General features: G+C 43.1%; 1 protein-coding gene across 1 annotated transcript in view; it reads left to right on the forward strand.

The window, feature by feature from the left end:
- Window positions 1–1541: 1541 nt before the first annotated feature.
- Window positions 1542–20400, forward strand: part of LOC115077548 (vomeronasal type-2 receptor 26-like) — a 31737-nt gene continuing 12878 nt past the window's right edge. The window contains exons 1-5 of the mRNA XM_029579841.1: window positions 1542–1566; window positions 1873–2107; window positions 6472–6763; window positions 8455–9258; window positions 11717–11941. Of these exons, the coding sequence (XP_029435701.1) occupies window positions 1542–1566; window positions 1873–2107; window positions 6472–6763; window positions 8455–9258; window positions 11717–11941 (1581 nt within the window). The remainder of the gene's footprint in view (window positions 1567–1872; window positions 2108–6471; window positions 6764–8454; window positions 9259–11716; window positions 11942–20400) is intronic.

The raw sequence follows: 20400 nt of genomic DNA on the forward strand, positions 1-20400 counted from the left end.
GCCTCCTACCCCTAAATCCAGCAGGGCAAAAGTTTGAACCGTGAATGGTCCGCAGGTCAAGGATTCTGGGAGAGAGTGGAGGAGAGGGCATAGTGAAGCCTAAGAACAGTCCTCTTGCAGGACTTAGGCCCATCCATTTCCTGGACAAATAGGGCATGTAGGGACATCGTGGCCGGACTGACCACAGTACTTGCAAAGGCTGCTCCTCTTCCGAAGTCTTCTCTCTTTGGAAGTCAAATGACCGTGACCAAGTTGCATCAGTTCATCTTCTCTGGCAGCAGGAATTACTGGAACCATCCAAGGTGCAGGTTTAGCACTAGCCTGTTTCAACCCAGGTATTCTATTAGGCCGGAGTTCCTTCTCCTTGTCACGAAGCTGGTGATTGATCCGAGTGGCCAAAGCCACTAGTTCGTCCAGCGAGTCAGGTGTTTCGCGAGCGGCCAGCTCGTCTTTTAAATGGGTATCCAGGCTAGAGATGTGCATCATTTTTTGTGTTCGTGTCGTTATTCATTTTTCGGCCGCCATGGAAAATGTTGTTTTTTTTTCAGTTCAGGTCTTTTTTTTCGAGAAAAATTGATTTTTAGTTAGTGCGCACTAACAAAAACTGTCAGACTGGCGTGCACCGAGTGGATTTGAAAAGCTGCCTGAATGTGCATGTGGGCGGGGCTTGGACTGTGCAGGGCATGGGCAGTACATTGGCATTTTGAGCAGTTTTTGCACACAGGTGCGTGTCCACTTAAAATTAGGCACACTTGTGCATGCAGCCAGGCTGTTTTATAACATGTAGGCATATTTGCGTGATTATTATAAAATAGCCCCGTCCCTGAGCACAGGCTGACAAATGTGCACCGTGTGCTGCTTTGAAAGTTACCATTTTGCTCTTTAAAATGAAAAAGCATGCATATAAGTTACAACTCTGCCCCAACTCCACCACCAGGGGGCAGGCTAAAGAGCCATGGGGGTCTTGATGACTGGGCAAATTGATGACAAACAGATTAAACTGGTCTTTTCCTTCATGCACGCATGATATAAAATCTATTCACTTGAGCATGTAAATGCTTAAATGTAGGAGCACGCATACACCTGCTAATCCTATTTTATAACTTGCATGCAGGATATAAGATTTTAGCGTATGTGGCCGTGCGTCCATACACACAAACACACACACACACACACATAAATATATATATGGGCGCCCGCTTACTTGTTTGAAAGTTACTGTCCCTGTGTACACAAAAGTACTCATGGAACTGGGCTTATTGCTCATTGAACATAAAGAGTTAATCTTCCTATTTGTAAAATGCTGAGAAAAAAATAAAGAATTTGAGATTAGAACAAATTTGTGTGTTTCCTCCCATATGTCCCAGAGGAGAGGTCAGGCTGTGATTATCAGCAGGACCCGTTATTATAACTCACGCACCTACTCATCACGTAATGAGTGCAGGAAGACACCTGCGTACCACATTGCATGCTTGTGTACCACTGCAGGGCCAATGAAACAACCTCCAGGCAGAGAACATATAAACTCATTGCCTCTAATCATGGATGAGTTGCAGTTATTCGCAGGTGAGAACATTATTAGCATCCTCTCCTCTCCATTTTTCATACCATGTTTACTGAACCTCTCTCTTCTTCATTCCTGGGTCTTTCTTCTCCAGATCCTGCTCTCGGTGCTGGATCTTTCTACAGCTATTTCATCGTCACTTCTCTCTTGCTTTACTTTATGTTTTTCATCTATTTTTGAACCTTTGCCTTGTATCTTCTCTTTATGGCTCACATTCTGGGTTTGATTTCACTCTCATTAGGTGTCACTTTGCTTAATTTCCTTCTTTCCCTTTATCTCTGTATCTTTTGTGCTTCTTGTAATGAAAGCAGCGTTTGCATATGAGGGCAAGGAAATGAGTCCTTTAGATTGGCTGAATCTTCTGCTGCTTGCCATTAACATGGGAAAAGCTACAGTGCCAGGATGCAAGCTGGAGCTCCAGAAGATGACCCCTTTCACCATGGATGGAGACTTCGTCCTTGGAGTGATTGCTTTGACTCATACTGGGTTGGTTTACCCAACCCGTGACTTCAGAGAGACCCCTAAGCCAGCACGCTGTGAGGGGTAAGACTTTAGTTTGATTTCTAAAAGAGACCTGGTATTTAATTGGTAGTAAACTGGGGCCCAGGTTACAGATCAAGCAGCATATTAGAATGAATATCTTATGAACATAAGAGTTTCCATATTTGATCAGACCAAAGGTCCATCAAGCCCAGTATTCTGTTTCCAACAGTTGCCAACTCAGATCACAAGTTCGAGGCAAGAGTCCTAAAGGTTGACAGATTCCTGTTGCTTAACCCAGGGATAAGCAATGGATTTTCTCATGTCTTTCTTAATCATGGTGTATGGACTTTTCTTCCTGGAACTTGTCCAAAATTTTTCAAAACCCAGCTAAACTAAAAGCTTTTACCACATCCTTCAGCTACAAATTCCAGAGTTTAATTATATGTTGAATAATAAAATATTTTCTCTTCTTTGTCTTAATTACCTAGTAACTTCATTTTGTGTCCTCTAGTCTTTGTACTTTTTGAAAGAGTAAACAACTGATTTGGGTTTAAATGTTCCACTCCACTCATATTTTATAGATTTTTATCATATCTCCTCTCAGCTGTCTCTTTCCAGCCTGAAGTGCCCTAATCTCTTTAGCCTTTCCTCATAGGGGAGCTGTTCCATCCCCTTTAACATTTTGGTTTCTCTTTTCTGTACCATTTCTAATTCACCAAACCTTTTTTGAGATGTGGTGATCAGAATTGCACACAATTCTTAAGGTGCAGTCTTCACCATAGCGAGATACAGAGGAATTATGATATTCTCTGTTTTATTCTGCATTTCTTTCCTAATAATTCCAAGCATTCTATTTGCTTTATTGGACGCTGCCACACACTGTGCAGAGGATTTCAACATATTATCCACGATGATACCTATATCCTTTTCCTGGGTGGTGACTCCCAATGTGGAACCTTACATTGTGTAGCTATAATTTTGGTTGTTTTTCTCTGTGTGCATCACTTTGCACTTGTCCACATTACATGTCAACCTGCCATTTGGATGCCCAATCTCTCAGTCTTGCAAAGTCCTCTTGCAATTTCTCACAATCCTCATGTGATTTAACAACTTTGAATAATTTTATATCACCAGAAAATGTGATTACCTCAGCCATTATTCCCATCTCTAGGTCAGTTATAAATATGTTATAAAGCATTGGCCCCCTTATAGATCCACAGGGCTCTCTAATATTCACCTTTGTGCTTTGAGAAAATTGACCATTTAGCCCTAAATGTTTTAACCAGTTCTCAGTTCACAATAGAACATTGCCTCCTATCACAAGACTTTTTAATTGCCTTAAGAGCCTCTCACGAGGTATTTTGTCAAATGCTTTATGAAAATCCAGAAACACTGTATCAACTGGCTCATCTTTATCCACATGTTTATTCACACCTTTCAAGATTTGTGAGGCAAGACTTCACTTGGCTAAATCCATATTGACTTTGTCCCATTAAACTATGACTATCTATATGTTCAGTAATATTATTCTTTATAATAGTTTCAACCAATTTTCCCAGCACTGTCATCAGCCTCACCAGCTTGTAATTTCCTGGATTCTGGAAATCCTTTTTAAAAATTGATGTTACATTGGCCACCTCAAATCTTCATGTTGCATAGCTGATTTTATTGATAGTTTATATATTACTAATAGTACATCTGCAGTTTAATTTTTCAGTTCTTCAGCACTCTGGGATGTATACCATCTGGTCCAGGTGATTTGCTTCTCTTTATTTTTTGAATTTGCCCTATTTCATCTCCCAGGTTCACAGAGATTTGTTTTGTTGCCTCTGAATCATTCCCTTTAACTATCACTTCTGGTTTCTACCTTATATCTTCCTCAGTAAACACAAAAGGAAAGAATTTATTTAATCTCTTCCCTATGGCCTTGTCCTCCCTTAGTGCCCCTTTTACCCCTCAATCATCTAATGATCTGACTCCTTCAAAGGCTTTTTGCTTTGAATGTACTTGAAAATGTTTTTATTATGAGTTTTTGCTTCCACAGCAAGCTTCTTTTCAAATTCAGTCTTTGACTTCCTTATGAATGCTTTGCATCTGACTTGCCAGTACTTTTGCTGTTTCTTGTTTTCTTCATTTGGGTCCCTTTTCTATTTTTTGAAAGATGTTCTTTAGGCTAGAATAGTCTCTCTCTCTCTCTCCCCACATTTTAATCATTTTATCAGTCATTTGGTCTTCCTTCCACCTTTTTTAATGTATGGAATAAATCTCTTGTGGGGTTCCAAGATGGTATTTTTAAATAATATCCATGTCTAATATAAACTCTTAACCTTTGCAGTTGTTTTTTTTTCAGTTTTTTTCCTAACCATAATTCTCATTTTATCATAGTATCCCTACCTAGCATAAAAAATGACAACTATATTGCCAGGTTTCTCTGGCAGAGTACACAGTAATGGTGGCTACTTAGTGTAGACTGTGATGACAGCATCAGACTAGCAGCTGTGCCTCTCTGGCTGGTTGCAAGCAGACATGCAAGTAGCTGGGTCTGTCTGTGAGGCTACTCAGGGGCCTAAGGGACTAAATGTTTGGGTAATAGCTACAATAGTGTTGCAGGCTACTTAGATTACTACAAAGTTTAGGAGTTAGGGAAATGCATTCCGGAGGTAAAGAAGTAGGGATTTTGAATGATTTTCTATGCAAAATGGTGAAATACAAAAAAACTGACCTGGATAAAGAGAAATCTGTGGCTGACAGCAGGGAAGTATTCTTAGTGTGGATCGAAAGACTGGGAAGACAGAATGGGCCAGATTTTTTTCTGCCATAGTCAACTATATTACTATGTAATGATGTAATCAGTCATGATAATAAGGAAGTAATGACGGCAGATAAAAACCAAATGATCCATCCAGTCTGCCCAGCAAGTTGTTCATGGTAGTAACTGCCGCTCCATGCAGGTTCCCCCATGCCTTCTGTTAAGGGAAGTAACTGCCGCTCCGTACAAGTCACCCCCATGCCTTTTGTTAAGGGAAGTAACTGTTGCTCCATGCAGGTCACCCTCATGCCTTTTGTTAAGGGAAGTAACTGTTGCTCTATGGAGGTCACCCTCATGCCTTTTGTTAAAGGAAGTAACTGCCACTCCATGAGGCTCACCCCCATGCCTTCTGTTAAGGGAAGTAACTGCCACTCCGTGCAGGTTCTCCTATACCTTTTGTTAAGGGAAGTAACTGCCGCTCCGTGCAGGATCCCCCATGCCTTATGTCAAGGGTAGTAACTGCTGCTTCGTGCAGGTTACCCCATGCCTTTTGTTAAGGGTAGTAACTGCCGCTCCATGCAGGTTACCCCCTGTTAAAGGTAGTACGTGTCGCTCTGTGCTATTAGTCACAAATTCATGGCCCCTGTTAGAGATAGGATGCTGGGTTTGGTCTGCCCCAGCCTGGCAATTCTTAGGTTCTTATCTATGCAAATGTGAAACCTCTATAATAAAACCACATGCCAATGAAATATCTGATCTATATTCGGTTCTATGTAATGGTTGTATGGTTATTAGAAAGGAGGGAGGATTCTATTGATACAAGCTATTCTATATTTCTTTGTTTTCTGCAGCTTTTAACACTGTTTTCCCTCTAAGAATTTTGTCTATGATTTCAACATATTGGGGTGGATTTTAAAAGGGTTACTCACATAACCCTTTTAAACCTGCTCCCGCGTGCTCCGAGCCCCAGGACGAGTGTATGTCCAGGGGCTCAAAAAAAGGGGCAGGGAATGGGTGGGGCCTCCAGGCACAGCGGCCATTTGCCGCTGTGCCCAGGATCGCAGCCCGGCCATTGGCTGGCCGTTGCCCGGAGGCAGGCGCAACTTATAAGATAAAGGTAAGGGGGGGGGAGTTAGGTTAGGTAGGGGAAGAGAGGGGAAGGTGGGAGGTGGAAGGAAAGTTCCCTCCAAAGCTGTTCCTATTTCGGAGTGGCCTCGGAGGGAATGGAGGAAGGCTGCATGGCTCGGCGAGGGCAAGTTGCACAATTGTGCACCCCCTTGCGCGCACCGACCCTGGATTTTATAACATGCACGCGGCTGTGCGCGCATGTTATAAACTCGGGCGTAGATTTGTATGCACTGGGTTGCGTGCACAAATCTACACCCGCGGGTAACTCTTAAAATCCGGCCTATTATGTTGGCTGTGTTTAGATTAACTTTTTTGGATAGTTATTGTTTAATATATTTTAGTTGACTATTTTAATTTTGTTAATTCAGTGGAAGATGTTTGCTTGCTTTTTTGTTTATTATTTTGACATTTATTGTAGTTTTCTGAAATGTATTTTGTTTGATGATTTGATTTATTTTTAATTGCGAGCCACTTTGGGTAAGGCAGGATAAAAGTTATATAAATAGCAGAATAATATCATGACAGCAGGTTGGTTTATTCCCAACAGATTTCAGATTCGGTATTATCGTCACATATTGGCCATCATGTTTGCCATTGAAGAAATTAATCAGAACAAGCATCTGCTGCCAAACAACACCCTGGGCTTCCATTTCATGGACACTTGTTCTTCAGAGGTACTCGCTCTCCAACACACTCTGCTGCTATTGTCGGGGGAAAACCAAACATTTCTGAATTATAAGTGTGAGGCTCAACCGACTCTGGCAGGCGTCATTGGGGAGCTCTATTCTTCAGTGTCTGAGGTCATAGCCAGGATACTTGGGGTTTACAGGATCCCACAGGTATGAAATTCTTCTATGTTTCTGTCAAAGAGTCATTGGGATACCATTTGATTCCATCTCATCTTCACTGTCAATTATTCCCTCATTGAATTCCAGTTCCTTCATGTCTTAGAAACTGGAATTACATGTCCATAGATCTAAGAAGGCAAAACACAGGATAGGCTCAGACTGCAGTTGAAATGGAAACATTAAAAAACTCTTACCATTTCTCTCCAAGTTACTAATATGTGTCATGCTTCCTGTGAAAATATATAAGACCATAAGAACATAAGAACATGCCATACTGAGTCAGACCAAGGGTCCATCAAGCCCAGCATCCTGTTTCCAACAGTGGCCAATCCAGGCCATAAGAACCTGGCAAGTACCCAAAAAACTAAGTCTATTCCATCTTACCATTGCTAGTAATAGCAGTGGCTATTTTCTAAGTCAACTTAATTAATAGCAGGTAATGGACTTCTCCTCCAAGAACTTATCCAATCCTTTTTTAAACACAGCTATACTAACTGCACTAACCACATCCTCTGGCAACAAATTCCAGAGTTTAATTGTGCGTTGAGTAAAAAAGAACTTTCTCTGATTAGTTTTAAATGTGCCACACGCTAACTTCATGGAGTGCCCCCTAGTCTTTCTATTATCCGAAAGAGTAAATAACTGATTCACATCTACCCGTTCTAGACCTCTCATGATTTTAAACACCTCTATCATATCCCTCCTCAGCCGTCTCTTCTCCAAGCTGAAAAGTCCTAACCTCTTTAGTCTTTCCTCATAGGGGAGCTGTTCCATTCCCCTTATCATTTTGGTAGCCCTTCTCTGTACCTTCTCCATCGCAATTATATCTTTTTTGAGATGCGGCAAACAGAATTGTACACAGTATTCAAGGTGCAGTCTCACCATGGAGCGATACAGAGGCATGATTACATTTTCCGTTTTATTCACCATTCCCTTTCTAATAATTCCCAACATTGTTTGCTTTTTTGACTGCCGCAGCACACTGAACCGACAATTTCAATGTGTTATCCACTATGACGCCTAGATCTCTTTCTTGAGTTATAGCACCTAATATGGAACCTAACATTGTGAAACTATAGCATGGGTTATTTTTCCCTATATGCATCACCTTGCACTTATCCACATTAAATTTCATCTGCCATTTTGATGCCCGATTTTCCAGTCTCACAAGGTCTTCCTGCAATTTATCACAATCTGCTTGTGATTTAACTACTCTGAACAATTTTGTATCATCTGCAAATTTGATTATCTCACTCTTCGTATTTCTTTCCAGATCATTTATAAATATATTGAAAAGTAAGGGTCCCAATAAAGATCCCTGAGGCACTCCCCACTCCCTTCCACTGAGAAAATTGTCCATTTAATCCTACTCTCTGTTTCCTGTCTTTTAGCCAGTTTGCAGTCCACGAAAGAACATCACTACCTATCCCATCACTTTTTACTTTTCCTAGAAGCCTCTCATGAGGAACTTTGTCAAATGCCTTCTGAAAATCCAAGTACACTACAACTACCAGTTCAACTTTATCCACATGTTTATTAACTCCTTCAAAAAAGTGAAGCAGATTTGTGAGGCAAGACTTGCCTTGGGTAAAGCCATACTGACTTTGTTCCATTAAACCATGTCTTTCTATATGTTCTGTGATTTTGATGTTTAGAACACATTCCACTATTTTTCTTTTCAGATCAGCTTCTCATCACAGCACCCAATGCTGAGTGATAAGCTCCAGTTCCCATCTTTCCTGCGCACCTTCCCTTCAGGCACCCTGCAGCCCAGAGCTATTTCCCAGCTGCTTCACCACTTCAACTGGACATGGGTAGGAATCTTGATTTCCAATGCAGATCTTTCCAGCCTGCAAAGTCAGACGTTACAGCAGGAGGTGGTGGAGAATGGTGGTTGTGTGGCTTTTCTGGAGAAAATTGATGATCACTACCCCAGAGAGAGGCTGCTGAAAGTGGCAGAAGTGATTCACCAGTCCTCAGCAAGTGTGATTGTCTGCCTCTGCTATGAAGTCCACTTCAAGCCTTTGCTGGAGCTCCTTTCCCTCAAGAACATTGCTGCCAAGGTCTGGGTCTTCTCAGCTGCATTTGAAATGAACACTAATATGTTCACCAGGGAGTCCTGGAGGCTTCTCAATGGCAGCTTGGTGTTGATGGGATCCACCAGTGACATCCCCCAATTCACTAATTTCCTCTACCACATTTGGCTTTCTGCACACCCATGGGCCACCTTTGCCAAACTCTTCTGGGAAAAGGAATTTGGGTGTCAATGGAAGGGGCAGAACCTGAATCACGTGGTGACAGGGGATAACATTATCCCATGCACAGGTGACCCAGCAATCTTTCAGTTCACTGATTTAAGCGGTACCTATCATGCTTACCTGGCTGTTTATGCTTATGCACATGCCCTACACAACATGATTTTGGAAGGACCCATGCAAGATACTTTTGAAATAGACTCCAACATTCATAATATCAAACCATGGCAGGTATTGGAAATAGTAATTGGGATTATTATAATTCTAAATGCAAACAAGACCCTGCTGATATATAATGTTAGAGGTTTTGAAACATATATGTGGATGTTCAACTAGATCTTTACTGGTTTCTACACAACCTTCCAAAGTCCAGGGGAGAAGGCATAAAATGACTGTTAATTATAAATTTTAAATTGGTATAACTGGTGAAAGGTCATGATCTTTCATGATCTTTCAGAGAGACACTAGCAGTCAAACATGGGGAGGTTAGAATTATGGCACCGGAGGCTGATAGACTCCCCCATTATCACACAGAAAGGCAATGAATAAACCAGGATTTGAACTGTAACAGAGGGAAATTAAATGACTCTCCCAAGGAACAGGGAGCTTAGGTGATCTGTTCAAATTCACACAGAGACTCAGTGGCTAAGCATGAAATAGTGACTTTTTCTAAGGTCCTTTTCAGCTCTTGGGCATGGGGCACACAGGAAGGGTCACAAACATCCTTTGGCCCCATGATCTCCCTGGTACCCTTACAGGGAGGAAAAGATGTACATGTCAAGGCCTTTAGAGTTGCTTCTACTCATGGGGTCTTTCTGCACAACAGTCCAGCAGAATCCTATAAAACGCCACAGGAATTTCAAAGTTGTTTTTCAAAAAAATAAACCTTTTACTTTTTCTGAAAATGTAACAGATTTCCAGTCAGCTCGATGGGACCCAAACCTCTCGCCCTATACCTTGTGGTAGAGCGGGCTTCTCTTCTCCTTCTTTTTCTGAGGTCACTTTCTCTAACACATTTCACAATCACCACAGGCAGCTCCTTTGTTTCTGTTAGTTAGGACTCCAGAACCATTTGTCCAAAGAGCAATTTCTTCTGACAGGCAAAACCTTTCCAGGGGAAAAAAAAAAAGGCTTTTCTATTTGTCTCTTCTAATAATCAGCAAACTCACTGGACCTCTATCTCTGAACTCTGAGACTTCTCCTCTCCTTCCACTGGCACCACTCCATGAGGCGATGGCTACCCCACAGGGATTCCAACTCCTTCAAATCTCTTTTCCACTCTCCGCCGCATCGCATGGATGCAGAGGTTTTAAATTCAGTGATACCTTCCAGTGGGGAGTGAGGCTCTTCCTTCACAGTCCTACAGTATTCTGACATTACTACAGGGGTCAGGATCTGGTTGAGACCCCTGACACACACTCTGGGCACTCAGACCTGCTGTGGCCACCACTGCCATTTTATTAGAAGAGCCAAACTGCTTACAGGGAGCAGAATTGGACAACTTTTTTTACACTGAGAATTTGTGGCAGTTTTACAGTTCTTCTGATAGATACATTGAAATATATATCACTGGATCACACTCTCCTCAGTTTTAATGGTATTAGATATTTTCTATCTATAAGAAGCTTGAATTAGACAATGCATGTGGATGACATCTGGCGGCACCAAATGGACTGGCGTCTCCTAACTAGTAGAAGTTTTAGCTCTATTGAACATATGTGAGAGTGCCCATGCAGACATTGCTTCACGAGCCTAATTCAGTGATGGCAAACTCCAGTCTTTGAGCATACACAAACAGGCCAGGTTTTCAGGATATCCACAATGAATATACATGAGAAAGATTTGCATACACTGCCTCCATTGTCCTATTAGGGCGCACTAACTCTGAAATTAGAAAACTAGGTAGCACACGGACATAATGCACACTAACATCTAGTTAGTGCACACCAAAGTCCAATTAGTGCACACTAAGCCTGTAAAATAACATGAAGTTAGTGCGCACTAACTCCGAAATGAGGGAAACAAAAACCTCCCGAACCATTATAAAAACAAAGTTTGACAGATAACAAACTGAAACGAAAACGACACGAAAAAAATCTATGCACATCCCTAGTTTTCTGTTGTTATTGAGTCTGCCTAAAAAGGCAAAAAAGGGAAAAATGTATTTGAATTCTCCTCCTGGAAAGGACCACATATCACTGGACAATGTTTTTCAAAGCTCCATGCTAACCACTGTTATCTATACTCACCAATTTTATATGGTGCAATATGTACATGCCTGCATCCAAAAACTGAAGCCTTTCTTTCAAACTATTACCCCTAGCCACTCTTGAATGTTGAAAAAAGCATATTCTTTGACTCTTTGAATAGTTCAACTTCATTTCACATACCTCCTGTGCCTTAATTGGAGCTCGGCACATAATCCTACATGTCTTAGAGAAATCAAAATGACACCACCAGGCATGCAATGTATCATAACTGGGACTGGATCCATCCATTCAGGTTGATCTGGGTGAGGTTGCAACTTTAGCTGGATAACTGGGGAGCTGGAGGCATAAGAAAGGGAAATTAGACTTCTGGTGGGGTAAAAGTAGAGGTGATTGTTCATAGGGGAATTCATAAAGGTTGCATACATTTATAGAAATGATCTACCTGTTCAGGATAATGATTTTTTTTCATCACTGAATAGATTCTCCATTATCTGAAGGTTGTGCATTTCACAACAGAATCCAAAAAGCAAGTCTACTTTGATGAGAATGGGGATGTGCCTGCTGTCTTTGACATCATGAATATCCAGATACACCCGGATGACACCTATGACGTAATAAAAGTGGGTAGATATGATGCCAGGGAATATCCGGGGGATGAAATCATTCTGAATATCACTGCCATCTTGTGGAACCAAATTAACCAGGTGAGGAGTGACATACTAATGCAGTTGATGATGGTAGATAAAGATCAATTGGTAAGGATGTGCAGCCAGAAAGTATTCGTTGCATTCGGATTACGTATTCGTCGAGGGGCATTTCAGTTGCTTTCGGATGTATGGCGCCCCGATACGTTAATACGTGAATTTGTTTTCCGGTTCCCATTAAAGTCAATGGGGGAAGGATTTCCAGCCTATTTTTGGCTGCAGAATTGGGGTTTTATTATCAATTTTGATGAAACTTCTGGGGAGCAATCATCAGAACAACAAAACAGCTCCAAGGTACTTAGACTGTGGCAAAGTGGCATGAATAGTCTAAGGCACTGTAAAGGTGCAAAGGGGTACCAGAAGTGGCAAGAGTGCTTTAACAGAGGCACAAAGCAGCAGCGAGAGTGTCAAAAACACACCACAGCTTCAAAAGAGAGCACCGATAACAGATGCATGAACCTTCGAAGGCAGCATGACAGGCAAAGTGGCAAGACAAGTGGCATTGACATCCTACAGCACAATGAAGGGGGAACATAGCAAGCAGATAGACTAGCACCAACACACTGAGGAACCATGATAGTGGCAAGAACACCACAAGGAGTTGAGTGAGTCATCTGGTGACTGGCAGCAAGGCAGAGTGGCAGAAAGTTGATAGGGGCAAGACAGGCTGGCAGAGCCGAGGTAGTCAGGTCGCTGTGGTTTGATAAGGCAAAGACAAGACCAGGCTCAGCATGTGGCGGGACTGTCAACTGGGCGTACTGTGCACCCGACCCGACTTGAAAAAGGGACCATGGAGTCTAACACGAGTGCTAGGACCTGAAACATGATGAACTATGCCTGGGTGGAGTGGAGCATCTGTGGGTGCTGATTTTGGTGGTAGTAGCAAATATTCAAACAAGAGCCCGGGGGAGAGTTCCCTTTCCTATGAGCAGGAAAGGGCTCCCTAGAATGGGTTTGCACCTAAACAGCGGTTCAACATGGGTCAGAGGGTAGAAACAGGCAAGCTACACACAGGACCCCGAGGAACGTTAGTGTGAGAATATCCTTGACAAAAGACAGGTAGGCCAGAAAGCAGTCAGAGTACTGCTTGGCATAGAAAGAGGCTGATTTCAAAATGGCATGGGTCAGAGGGTAGATAAAGGCAGGCTACACACAGGACCCCGAGTAACTTTAGTGTGAGAATATCCTTGACAAAAGACAGCTGGCCGGAAAGCAGTCAGAGTACTGCTTGGCATAGAAAGAGGCTGATTTCAAAATGGAAGAAATGACCGGAGGTAAAACACTAATAAAAAGGACTTCACCAAGTGAAGTAAAATCCCAAATGCCAGCTGTTGTGTTAGTAGAAACAGAGGCTTTGAAGAACTTTACTATTCCAAAGCTAAGAAGAAGTACTAATAAAGCATGCTTGGCACCTTGCAACACAGATAGAAGACAGTACATACAGATGAATTATACTTAAGAAGAATCAAGGTTTGATATTTTATTTATTTATTTTATTTATTTATTAAGGCTTTTATATACCGACTTTCTTGATACAAATCAAATCAATTCGGTTTACAATGAACTAAGCAGAATATACAATTAACCAATCAAAGAGATACAGAGCATACAGTTACATTATAACAAGGAAGCCTTAACTTGGAGTAGGAAAATAAAGAAGGGGTGAACGGAGTAATAAATATATAAATAAAATGAAATAAAATAGAATAAATACTATATACAGAAGAGGGGGCAAGGGGCCAACCTCTCTTTAATGGATATTAGGCATGAAAAATTTGGAGAGTTTTGTTTACAGAGATGTGTGGTGAACAATTCTAGATCAGGCAATGGAGTTTGTAGAGGGGAAGGCTTGGCTGAACAGCCATGTCTTTAGTTTCTTTTTAAAAGTTGTTAGACTTTTATGTGCTATCATCTGCACTCTTCCTGGCATTTTCGAGATATGAAACTTGAATATACAAATGAGAGTTTTCAAGGCTGAGGCGATGAAGGTGCATGTGAACATCGGTTCAACATGGGTCAACAGGTCCTAAGAGAGAGGCTGCAACATCTTGGAGAGTTCTTTTTCCTAAGAGCAGGAAAGGGCTTCCCTGCAATAGGTTGGCCCCTAGAGTAGAGCACGAGCCTTTAAAGCGTGGCGACATGGAGCAGGGTCTTACTGTGAGCATGTTCTCACTGTGTTTGCCACAGTCTAAGTGCCTTGGAGATCTCTTCTCGTTCTGAACATGGGTCAACAGGTACTAAGAAATAGGCTGCAACACCGGGGAGAGTTCCCTTTCTTTGAGCAGGAAAGGGCTCCCTGGAATGGATTGGCTAACAGAGTGTAAAATGATACAAATTGCTAGGATTTAATCATTTGCAAACAGATCATGACTTCATAAGCAAGATGGAGGAAGTTCTCATCTCTGACCTGAAACTAAAGAAAACTGTTTGTTTTATTTAAGGATCCATGCTGTGAAGGATTACTAGTTTAAATTGCCAGAGTCTGAAGTTTCTCTTTGCAACGAGGGTTCAGCCATTAGGACTGGACATAAGGCCTGGACAAACAAGCACAGCATTCCAGGACAGAGGTCAAACACTTGTAGGAACATAAGGCCTGGACGGATAGGTACAGCAGTCGAGGACAGAGACAATCCCACCTAGGGACATAAGGCCTGGACTGACAGGCACAGCAATAGAGGTCAAACACTTGTAGGAATTGCAGGAAGACCTTGTGAGACTGGAAAATTGGGCATCCGAATGGCAGTTGAAATTTAATGTGGATAAGTGCAAGGTGATGCATATAGGGAAAAATAACCCATGCTATAGTTTCACAATGTTAGGTTCCATATTAGGTGCTACAACCCAAGAAAGTGATCTAGGCGTCATAGTGGATAACACATTGAAATTGTCGGTTCAGTGTGCTGCGGCAGTCAAAAAAGCAAACAGAATGTTGGGAATTATTAGGAAGGGAATGGTGAATAAAATGGAAAATGTCATAATGCCTCTGTTTCACTCCATGGTGAGACCGCACCTTGAATACTGCGTACAATTCTGGTTGCCGAATCTCATAAAAGATATAATTGCGATGGAGAAGGTACAGAGAAGAGCTAACAAAATGATAAGGGGAATGGAACAGCTCCACTATGAGGAAAGACTAAAGAGGTTAGGACTTTTCAGCTTGGAGAAGAGACGGCTGAGGGGGGATATGATAGAGGTGTTTAAAATCATGAGAGGTCTGGAACAGGTAGGTGTGAATTGGTTATATACTCTTTCGGACATTAGAAAGACTAGGGGGCACTCCATGAAGTTAGCATGTGGCACATTTAAAACTAATCGGAGAAAGTTCTTTTTCACTCAACGCACAATTAAACTCTGGAATTTGTTGCCAGAGGATGTGCTTAGTGCAGTTAGTATAGCTATGTTTAAAAAAGGATTGGATAAGTTCTTGGAGGACAAGTCCATTACCTGCTATTAATTTAAGTTGACTTAGAAAATAGCCTCTGCTACTACTAGCATCGGTAATATGGAATAGATTTAGTTTTTGGGTACTTGCCAGGTTCTTATGGCCTGGTTTGCCCACTGTTGGAAACAGGATGCTGGGCTTGATGGAACCTTGGTCTGACCCAGTATGGCATGTTATGTTCTTATGTTCTTAGGGATAAAGTGCCTGGACGAACAGGCACAGCAGTCGAGGACAGAGTCAAGCCCACGTATGGACATAAGCCTGGGATGGACAGGCACAGCAGGTTTTTTTTTAATTTACTTATCTTTCTATTTTCAAACGTTTCCAGCACTTTATAGTCGATTGCATTCAGGTACTCTTGGCATTTCCCTATCCCCAGAGGGCTTACAATCTAAGTCAAACCTTGTAGGAACACAAGACCTGGACAGACAGGCACAGCAATCGAGGACAGAGGTCAATCCCACCTAGGGACATAAGACCTGGATGGACAGGCAAAGCAGGTTTTTCTTCTTTATTTATTTATCTTGCTATTTTCAAACGTTTCCAGCACTTCATAGTCGATTACATTCAGGTACTGTAGGTACTTCCCTGTCCCCAGAGGGCTTACAATCTAAGTCAAACCCTTGTAGGAACACAAGGCCTGACAGACAGGCAAAGCAATCGAGATCACACCCTTGTAGGGACACAAGCCCTGGATAGACAGGCACAGCAGGTTTTTTTTCTTTCTTTATTTATCTTGCTATTTTCAAACGTTTCCAGCACTTCATAGTCGATTACACTCAGGTACTGTCGGTATTTCCCTATCCCCAGAGGGCTTACAATCTAAGTCAAACCCTTGTAGGAGCACAAGGCCTGGACAGACAGGCATATCAGTTGAGGGCAGAGGTCAAGCCCACCTAGGGACATAAGGCATGGATGGACAGGCAAAGCAATGGAAGTCAAACCCTTGTAGGAACATAAGGCCTGGACAGTGGATGGTCAGGCACAGTGTTTGAGGTAGGGATGTACGGCCTGGACAGTGGATGGACAGGTACAGCATTTGAGGTCAGGCCCTTGTAGGGACATATGGCCTGGGCAGTGGATGGTCAGGCACAGCGTTTGAGGTCAGGTACATGTGCTGCATTGCTTATATTATCTGGAGAACAGGAGGCAATTGGAGCTGCTGCAAGGCTTTCAATTGCTTTTATTCATCTTGCCATTCACAGGGAAAATTTGGAAACCCAAGCAAAGGCAGGATTACTTTCAAAAACACTAGCATTTCCATCAACTCTTTTGCCAGCCTTGAGCGGTGAGGGCTCATGATATCCCCTGTCATTGAAAAGACACGTTCACTGGGCACACTGGTTGGTGGACATGACAGATATCGCTGAGCCAATTTGGGTAGGTGTGGCAAGACAGTGCACTTGGGTGCCCAATATGGCAGCGGATCTGCCTGCATGTTCTCTATCAGCTCTGAGAGATACCTTGTCACTGACAGCTGTGCTGGTGTCTCCTTTGCTTGAGCTGGCTGAGAGTCACTCATGCCAGCTGCTTTCTCTCTTGCCTGTTGCACAACAGCTGAATTTTTATGGGCAACATGCCTTGGGCATTCTGAAGTTGAGGAGGAGGTACTATCTGTTGCTGACACACTGCTGCTCCTGCTTGGGCTAGCAGCATAACTCTCTGAAGTGCCCGCTGTTTCACCTCTGCTTCAAGGCTAATCTGTCTCTACAAATGGCGATCCTGTTCATGGACTTTTGCTAACAGCAAAAGTCCATGAACCAATAAGAGACAATCGTACTGTAGGGCGAGTTTCTCTTTCACACGGGGATCGCAGACTGTGGCGAGCATGTATGTGCGGTTTTGTGTTAAAGGCATTAATTTCTCTTTCACCTGCTGCTGCAAAATGTCCAGACAATCCAGCACCTCAACTGTCATTCCCTCTTCCTGTTTAAAGGCCTCCAAATGTTCATCCAGGAGATGAACTATAGGGATGATGTCAGCCAAGGTGACACTTCTGGAACTCAGCTCCTCCGTGAGATCCTTGAAGGGCTGCAGGATTTTTACCAGCTGACTCATGACTAACCCATCATGAGGCCCTAGGGGATTCTGCACACCAATGTCCATTGTACCAGAAAGTTCAAGAAGGGGTGTCTGCAGCTCCACTAACCTCTCCATCATCATAAAGATGGAATTCCACTGGGTGGCAATGTCTTGAATGAGACGCTTGTGAGGCATCTCTAAATCAGTCTGCTTTTCTCAGAGAACCTGCCCTGCCTTGACACTTCTGTGGAAGTGTGCTGCTATATTCTTGCACTTCTGTATTAACCTATGTAGGTATTGATTCTCTTTGTCATTGGAATCCAACCCCAGAGCTAACTTCACTACCAGGTGCAGAGTGTGTGCAAAACATTGGATGTTCTTAAAGCGCCCATCATTTATTGCCTTAACCATGTTTGCACCATTGTCTGTGACAAAGATCCATGCCTGAGTTTTCCTGTCTCGCTGGTGTAGTTGCCAGCCCTCCAGCATCTGTCTGATGCATGCTAGAATATTGGCTGCGGTATGGGCCTGGTCCGTCAGGTGGGTGTGCAGTAAAGCCCACCTCCACCCTGATACTTGTTCAGTAATAGAGCTGCTGGCTGCCCCTGCCTCAGCCAGGTCCCACCAGTTTGGTGTCAGGGAGAGGTAAGAGTGTGCAGCATTCATGGCAGTCCAGATATCACAGGTGAAATGCACTCTTCCCTCTGCCTTAGCTAGCAGCACTTGCATGCGACTGTGACACTGCTTGTACAGGCTGGGGATGACCTTTCTACTAAATGTGGTTCTGGAGGAGACTTTGTAATTTGGAAGTACGACCTTCAGAAAACACTTGAAACCCACATTCTCCACTAATTGCAAGGGCTGGTCATTAAGGGCAATCATTTCCCAATGGTCCTGGTTACAACTTTTGAGGCTGCCTGCCTCCTACCCTGGGATAGCGTTACCGCACTCCACCTAGTTTCCTCCAAGGTGGGTTGTCGCTTCTGCTACATGTCAGGGGGTTGCTGGCCTGCCACCCGACTGCTAGAAGGGGATGAGGGCATGGGCTGACTCTGCTGCTTTTGAACCACTGCATACTGCTTGGAAGGGGTCCCCCAACTTGTACTGCCACCATCCACAGATGGCAGTAATCTTGTTGGGTGTTGCATCTTCATATGATGGTTCATGCCAAAATTAGCTAGATGTCCCATTTGCTTGCCTCTACTAACATCCCCGGCACAGTAAATACACCGAGCAAAATGCGGGTCTTCCGTCACTTTAATGTGGCTCCAGATCGCAGATGTCTTTCATGATCCTCCCCTCTCTAAAGCCTTGGGGGTGGAAGCTGCCACTGGAGCTGACATAGTGTGTACACCCTGAGAAGCAATGCCAGGGGACTCAGTCAATCTCTGTGCCTGTGCTGACTGCTCTTCCTCCTCCTGCTTCTCCTCATCACTTTCATATCTCCCCTGCTGCACTGAAGTGGAGGCTAAGACAGGTCTAACTGATCCTCCTGAATATTCTTCACCTATTACTTCTTCTGTTTCTGATGAGAATCCCACACAAGAAGATTCTTCATCTGAATCAGAAGCAATCAGTGACTGCGCTACCTTGTCAACACTAAGTGTTAGTCGAGACTTCTGTCCCCCTGCTTCTTTTGGGTGTCGACATTTTGTCTGGCATGACTCTGCCTCCCCTTCCCTCACCTCCAAAACTACAGGGCCAGAAACATGTGGTGGTGATGGTGATGCATCATGGTCAGATTTCATTTTTTTCGGGATGGAACTGCCAGCCCCTACAAAGAGTTTAGATTGCAACAGGTGCCTTTTTAACTTTAATGGGGGAGTTGCACTAGTGCCTCCTCTGCCAGTCCCAATCACTCGACTACATCTAGCTTTCCCTGACATTATGGATTTAATGTCACTGAGTAGTACCTACCCACTGTCCACTGTCACGGTGCCTTGCTATGCACTAATGTAAGGTGTGTGGTGTGCACACAGGCGCTGCTTGCTTGTAAGCACAAAAGAGGCAGACTGGGCACTTGACTGCACAGACCGAACCAATAATAAGGTTCAGTCTGTTAAACTACCCATTGCTCAGTGAAGCCCAGTGCACAGAGAGAATGAGTGCCTTGAATTAAAAAAACTCAGTTTAAAAAAGCTGGAATTTTTGTCACACCAGGAAAATGGATGAAAATATATCTCTCCCAGCCAGCCACAATACCCTAATGGTGATTGCTAGCAGTTTCTCTCCATGGCACAGTGTCTCAGTCAGATCACCTAAATAAACTGCTTGAAACAAACAAACAGGACTAGCTGGCACTGCAGCAAAATAAAGAATAACTTTTTCTTTCTCTTTACTAACTAGCCTATCTCTCAGTGCAGCCTTCTTACACCAACCCCACCTCTCCACAGCACCGCTGTAAAGAAAATGCGTGGCTCTCCTCTTGCTGATGTATATATAGTGCTGGCTCTTCATATGAGCACAGCACTATATATACATTCCAAAGAAATCACTGAATGACAGCACAATTGTCTGTATTCAGTGCATTTCACAAAATGTCAGCGCTGATACACTGCATTCCGGTATCCATGCCGACCTGTCTGACCCTTTCCTGTAGGGTATGGGCGCTGCCATTTTGTGAAATCATAGCTAGCTAATGGGGGCGAAGAAAAGCACGTGCCACGGGGCACACCGAATTAGACAGATAATAAGTTATATACGTGGGGAGTCGTGATGTGTTTTGCCTCCCCACGCATATAATGAATAGTGTAATATACGTTGTGGATCACCAATACGGCAAAAATGAATACACACCCCTATCAATTGGCTCATCCTATCTGCTCAGCTTTTCTGGTCTGTCCTTGTAAGGGTATATCCCAGATGTAAACTCTTGGTTTGACTGTTTGTCACTCCTTTTCTGTGTTAGCTTTTTGTTGATTTCCTTTTTGGTTCTCTGTGATCTTGGGTGGACTAGCATACAGGTTCTCATAATTATGCCAACACCCTCCTTCTC

The sequence above is a fragment of the Rhinatrema bivittatum genome, chromosome 16 (assembly GCF_901001135.1).
Source record: "Rhinatrema bivittatum chromosome 16, aRhiBiv1.1, whole genome shotgun sequence".
Taxonomy (NCBI): domain Eukaryota; kingdom Metazoa; phylum Chordata; class Amphibia; order Gymnophiona; family Rhinatrematidae; genus Rhinatrema; species Rhinatrema bivittatum.